Here is a 7,058-nt window from a genome sequence, read left to right as displayed (position 1 = left end):
TGTGAATTGATTTTATTTTGTTCTGTGAATTGTGAATGGCCAGAGACTTCGCTTGGATGGCTGCACCCACTGATGAAATCTCCTTTGAGAAAGCCACCAGAGATGGATTCCACAGGTGCCCTTATCAGTCTTTTTCATCAATTTTACATGAGAATTGGCATTAGATTCAATGGGTTTTCTAATTTTTTTGTTGGGTTTGATTTTGAGATTCTTACTTGTTCCTTCACTATGAATCTATGCAAACTATGATTATAATGTTTGGATTATACAATTTCTTACTTGATCTTTTTGCTTTTGCCTGGTAAGTTGGAAGAAGAAAAAATAAGGTCCTCTACCTTTTACATGGACAACAGGACAAGTACTCTGGTCCCCTAAGTTTCAATTTTTGTAGTTGACCAAGGGATTTTGTGTATATGGGATGAATCATAGCTGGCCTCTTACATGACATAATCTTTGAAGTAGGGGTGGAGCCAGGATTACGGGTTGTTTGAGGTGCTTCATCCATTTTTGGTTACCTTCAATTATGGATTCTACAGCAACAGATTTTGCCTCCAAAATTGCTTCATAATCTAGAAGAAGTCTAGAATAATCCAAATTGGTAAGAATTATTTGCATCCACCGGCACCGATTTGCTAGAATTGTGTAGAGAAATCTTCCACCGGCATCGACAATAGCTCACCATATATATGCATGTGTATAGCCTCTCCATTTTGAGTATGAGTAGATGAAAGAAGTGAAAGACAAAATATATGTGTATGCCTAAAAGTGTGAGATATTTTGTAATTATCTTTTATGATTGAGATTGTTTAACCGATCGTTTGAAACATTTTTTGTTTTGTTATTTTATAATATAAAATTTTTTATAATATATTTTGTTTGTTGTTTTATTATTTAGTTTTAAGTTAACGTTTGGTTACATAATATACTGTTGAATTTTATATTTACGTTGACTTTAGGGAGCTTAATTTACAAAGTTCGCGTCAGGTCCCGGAAATTGGACCGGCCCTAGACACGTGACCAGTTTTAAAAATTCTGTAGAGGTTTTGTGACATTTCTTCTATACCCCTAGCTTCATCCTTCGATTTGAGATTTATTGTTTCTGCAATAGTAGATATTTTGGTACTCCAATGTAGAAAAGAAACGAGGTGGTTCTTTAGATTTGGTTAGATATGCAAATTATTGAGAGTAAAGCTGCACGATTTGCTGCTGTTCGCCTGTTCTGTCTGTGCTTGTTTATGACGGTAGTCGTGGTTGTCCTCGTCTCCAATGTTCAAGTATTTTTACCACTAGAATGAAGGGAGGGAGATTTTGCCCCTCATATATGGCCTAGTGTTCTTCTCCGGTCTTCCATTTACAATGGTTGTAAAATAATGAGGAAAAGGTTGAAAAAATGAGGATTAATTATTAGTGATAACTACGCCACAATAGTAAATTCTTAGTTTTCAAATTTTTTTTTATTGAATTAGGAATATAACTGTAATTTTATTGTGGCATAAAAATCAGCAGAGAAAAAATGGCGAACGAAGTACTTGGTGCGTACAGAGCGGTGCTGAGAGCCACTCGGCAAACGTTTGCTGGCGATACTCCCATGCTCCTGGGGTGCACAGCCGAGGTCAGGAAGAAATTCGAAGAGAACCGTCACGTGACTTCCCCCGCCGACCTACAGTGGCTACTTGAAGAGGCTCGTGAGGCCTCCCAAATCATCTCCACTATGATCGTCCAGGCTAAGCCCAATGAACGTGGTGGTCACGGTATTACTAATCCTTTCTCATTTCTGAGTCATCTCAACTCTTTTCCCTTGAGTTTTGCTTATTTTTCCAATGTTTTTGTATTTGTTGTTACTATTCATCAATATGCACGCCACTTGTTTGTTGTATTGTCCATGTTGGATGCACAAAACCTAATTATACTATTTACCTTTCTAGCAACCCCGGATCAACCTAATATTTTCTTGTTAGGTTGCCCTTTTTCTTGGTCGAGAAAAAAAGAGAGACTTGATAGTAGAAGCGTACTGTAATCTTTACATGGACAAATGGATCTAAATCTAGTATTGAGTGTGAACCACTCTAAATTGAGTGTTTTCAATTACTTTTCGTCTTCTATTTCGTGTTATTGTTGTTTTTCCGTAATTAGAGTACCGTCTTCTATTGTTGATCCATAAGAGTACCGGATTTAGATTCTTGAACTGTGCTTAGCGTTGCTGCTTTACTTTGTGTTTAGGTCCACAGTAGATTTAAATGTTTAAATTTATGTGTAATTCTTCCATAAGCATTTTGATGTGGGCTGAGATATTGACTTACCTACTCTTCTAGTTCTGTAAAATGCCCCTAAGAGACTGGTTGAATGCAGTAACTATATTGATATGGAAAATCATTGAAATCAAAATGAAAGAAAGGGTTGTTAAATTATATCTGATTCACAGTGAATTACTGAAATTATCACAAAGGATTACCATTATACATATGAGCTGCACCAAACTGTCTACAAAGTTTTCACCCATCTAAGCAAGAAGGGATGGAATTGGATAATGGAATCATGAGAGACTTGCTTTGAATATGATGTCAGTTAATAGACCGAAAGGAACTTGGGGGGATCATTGAATTAAAACCATTCTTGGTGGTTTATTTGCCTCAATGGAGTTTGACATCTATTGATTTGCAAAGAAAACTATAATGGAAATGAGCTTACATATTTCATGTACACAAGGATTTTAAAACCAACATGTTACTTCCCTATCCTTCTCAACGATGAACTTTTTGGTCCTGATTTTTTCACCTGTCATCTAATATTTGCGAACTATGAAGAAAATAAAGGAGAGGAACACTAAGAGGAATATCTCCAGATTTACTTTTCATTTCCCTCTTAGAAATAAATGATCCGAATAATGACCCAAATTTTAAATTTCGGTTTCAACTAGATGGATATCTTGGTGGCACTCATTGAGGATGGACCAAGGGAATGATGACACTTGTTGTCAGGGCATGGTTTTCGTAGACTTAAAGAGGCCCCTATACATAGGACACGACTTTAATAGTCTATAATCTATTTATTAGAAGGGAAAGGTAAAATCCAAACTAACAGCGCTTGCTATGGTTGCTAAGTGTATGTGTAGAATCATCAATGAATCGAATGAAGTGGCCAAAAAAAAGTTCACGCGGTATACTTACATTTTATTGTGAACAAGCATTTCAATTTGGAGTAGAGTGCCTGGACTAAATCACTTATGCATAGTGATTGATTGCTTTGCACCACTCCCATGGTTTCGGCTTGAGTTGTGTGAAGTGAAGACAATCAATAGATGCCTTACTGTTTTGCCTGCTTCGATACTGCCTCATTCCAGCACTATATCATGGTTTCCGGCGAATTGATTAATCTCGTCAGATGGATCCATTTTATTTGTAGGCTAAGTGAGAGAACAAATACGGATTCTAAAGGTTCGTCAACTTGGTTCATCTGGATATGCTATTTCAATTTCTTAAAACTATGAAATGCGAAGGCACATCCTAGTGGGCAATATTGTTTATGTGAATACTATAGCTGTATTATTAGCTTGTCATGTTTATGACTACATTTCACATTGGTTATGTGAACAGTATAACTGTTCAACTTATAATGATGACAATTACATTTTCATGTGCGGGTAAAGAGCACGTGAGAGCTACAGTTGAAATCCCTTCCGAAGAGATTCTTAAGAAGACAATGTGAGGAGAGAAAACAATGGCAATAAATAAATAAATTATAATACACAAGCACTGTAATCTGGCCTTTGTTATGACTCTGGTTGATCCTATGATTTTCATTTTTATTCCCTTTATCATGTGTGTTGCTTTATGTAAAATCATCCTGCTATTTGAAATGTTTTTGTGATTATTGTAGGTTATCAATGTTTGCATCATCTTGCTATTATCACCAGATAAATTTTCTTGGTTTTATTTTGACCCTTCCTCTCCCTATAACTGCCACCAAGAGGTGAAGAGCGTTCTTGTGTGACGCAAAGGGATCAAGACCCGTCAATCCACTGAGAGGTAAAATTGCGACATGATTGCCATGATATGGTCTGGCCAAGCGATTTTAATCCTCACCAAATAGGGGCTTATTGTAATCCAAAATGAAGGGCAAAATATAAATTATGAAAACTCTTTAAGAATCACACGAAATGATTAGTGTTGCACCATCATTCATTGCACCAAATTGGTATATAGAGTTTTAATGTATGGTTGGAGTGAATTTTTGCACCAACCAATTTGGTGCACCGTTGGAGATTCCCAAAGTGAAAAAATTTTGAATTGCAAACTTTGTATGCCGCATTTAATCAGAAAATAGTTTTTATGGTGGAAAGAATATTGCTGTGTATGGTACCCCCAAGTTTCCTAAGTTGTCGACTGACGCAAATTAGATCATGTTTTGGGCGTGCTTTTTTTGACAGAGTCAAGGATTTTGTTGCCAAAAATGTGTTTTTAATTAAAGCATGCCGGAACATCATCGAAAAAGTTACAAGGTTTCATGTGCGGTTGGAAAGCCTTTTAGCCTGACTGGGTAACTTAACTTTTTGTAATTCTCTGGTAGTAGCCTTTTTTTTTTTTTTTTTTTTTGGTGGCATTTTTTTTAAACTACTGTTAATGTATGAGTTATTATTCTATCTATTTCATAAAACATTTATGTGCATAAAATATATTTCTTATGAATACTGAAATTAAAGGAACAATTGGATTGTTTAAATGATAAATGATAATATTTTATGCAACATTTTCACCAACCATCTTACCACCATCGAATTTATTTGGTGTTAGATAAATTTTCTATCTCAAGTAGGCCTTCGAAGAATGTGACCCTCAGTAAGGAACGCGTTCCATGTTTTGTTGCACTATTTTTCATGGTAACTAGAAGAGATATACCGATTATTTATCAAACTGCACCTTGTAGTTCAACATAAAATAATAACACAACAGATGTGTAGTATGTTGGGCGGGACATGTAATGCACAATGTAGCAAACTTAATGCTCCATCGTTTAAGCAAACATGCTCAAAGATGGCGTATATTATACTAAAAAGGTATATAAACCTTCACAACATTGTTTACGAGCTGCTAATGTTTTTATAGGAAAATTTCTAACAACGTACAATCTTAATAACGCGATTTTACTTCTACAATATATCGTAATTATCCAATTATGACGAGATATTGGGACAAGAAAGCGACCAACAAAAGCAAAAACCCAAGCCAAACTGGAGATGAAAGCCACTTGTTTCAACACTACAATTTCATAACCCTTTCGACATTGTCTTTTAACCATTAATGTCATCATTAATTTGGTTTCATAAGGCCTTCCTTTCTTCTTTTGTTTGAATGATAACTGGGAAGATGTCATTATTGGAAAAGCAAATATGAAGAATTAATTATAACTAATGCCAGTCAATCAGAATAATTAATTCGTCTGAGTTTAGCCTCAAGTTTGTGGCATAATTTCAATGTGATGATAAAGATAAAGTTTGGGTAAAATATAGTGAGTGGAAGTACATATCTACAACTTAATTTAGTGGCAACCAAATTAAGTAATGGAGATTATGGACACGAGTTTTCAATTTTTGCACAAAGAGTTATTTAGTTAATAGTTAACTTATATAAGGTATCATATATTATTAATTGTTGAGAGGTCTCAATCATTTACGTCACATGATAATATCGTTATAAAAATAGAACAGAAGTTTTATATTGCTTATGATTGTGATGCTTAAAGATCATATATCAAGTGTTTCCATCGTATCATATTGAATGGATAACCTGCAAGGTATGGGCGAAAACCATTTCAACTCATTGTTGGATTGCATGTCGTAGCTTTTCTCTCGAGTTAGATAAGTAGGACAGTGATAGCTAGAAAAAATAGTAAGAGATTATGAACTCTGTCAGTTGCGTTAGATATGCAGAAAATAGTAAGGACAATGATAGCTAAAAAAAAAATAGCGTTCAAGGATGATTTGGATCGGGAATTAACCTCCTTCCTATCTAGTATTTTCCTTGGAGAAATTCATTGTGTTGCTATTTGAACGAATCTTTTACTTCTTAGTCTAGAGGTAGCTTCAGTGACGTTCCCGAAAATGAACGAATCGTCTTGGTAAGTTGTTCGAGAGAAGTCCCACAAAAATTACTCCTTTCCGATTGCTTAGCCAAACACATCATACACTATTTCTATAATGGACTTTTCATTCAATTTAAAAGTGTAATATCTAAATTACTATATAAGGGAAGAGTTTGTCTGCCAAGAAAAATGTGTTAAAACTATATAAATACAAAGCTGAATCCTGAATGGGAATTGAAGTTTGTTAAATTCCGCTGTGCATGTTTAAATCAATTCCCAACACTTCCTACCTAGTCTTTTCTTTGGAGAAATTCACTGTGTTGCTATTTGATTGAATGAATCTTCTACTAAGTCTAGAGGTGGCTTCAGTGATGGAGTATTCCCAAAAAATGAACGAACCGTCTTGGTAAGTTGTTCGAGTGAAGTCCCACAAAAATTACTCCTTTCCAATTGCTTAGCCAAACATATCATACATTATTTCTATAATGGACTTTTCATTCAATTTAAAAGTGTAATATCTAAATTACTATGTAAGGGAAGAGTTTGTCTGCCAAGAAAAATGTGTTAAAACTTACCGTACAAATAATGATGTTACATAAAAAATAACATTTTTGAATAGCATATAGTTTTACACAGTATAATTTTTCATTTACTTCATGAAACGACACATGACAGGATGAAAAATGATGTCTACAATTTTATTATTATTATTATTATTATTATTATTATTATTATTATTATTATTATTATTTGAATCGTCCAAATTCGTAACGAGGAATGACGTCTAACTGAGCATAAAGTTCTTTTCTACAAAAATAATACGTTATTTTTAAAATATAAATGTAATAACTTAAACTTTCAAACCACGTAATCACCAATAATTTACTAAAACGACCAAAATGAGTGAAGAAAATGCATTATATAATTATTTTTCAATACTGGAACTTGTTTTAGTAGTAACCTTTTTTTTAGGCTTCTTT

At 34.3% G+C, this 7,058-nt stretch overlaps 1 protein-coding gene across 2 annotated transcripts; it reads left to right on the top strand.

Annotated features, from left to right (window-relative positions):
* Positions 1-1,094: 1,094 nt before the first annotated feature.
* On the top strand, positions 1,095-4,586 carry LOC111375698 (mitochondrial zinc maintenance protein 1, mitochondrial-like). Of its 2 annotated transcripts, XM_022998567.1 has the most exons (3): positions 1,095-1,381; positions 1,507-1,751; positions 3,877-4,586. In XM_022998567.1, the coding sequence occupies exons 1-3, from the start codon at positions 1,371-1,373 to the stop codon at positions 3,915-3,917; spliced, it is 297 nt and encodes a 98-aa protein (XP_022854335.1). In that variant the 5' UTR covers positions 1,095-1,370; the 3' UTR covers positions 3,918-4,586. The 2 variants fall into 2 exon arrangements, with proteins under 2 accessions (XP_022854335.1, XP_022854334.1); XM_022998566.1 differs by lacking the exon at positions 3,877-4,586 and having other exon boundaries at positions 1,507-3,862.
* The last annotated feature ends 2,472 nt before the right edge of the window (positions 4,587-7,058 follow it).

The sequence above is a fragment of the Olea europaea genome, unplaced genomic scaffold (genome assembly GCF_002742605.1).
Source record: "Olea europaea var. sylvestris unplaced genomic scaffold, O_europaea_v1 scaffold1404, whole genome shotgun sequence".
Lineage (NCBI taxonomy): Eukaryota > Viridiplantae > Streptophyta > Magnoliopsida > Lamiales > Oleaceae > Olea > Olea europaea.
Note: the sequence above shows the minus strand (reverse complement) of the source record. Positions and strands in the feature narration are given on the sequence as shown.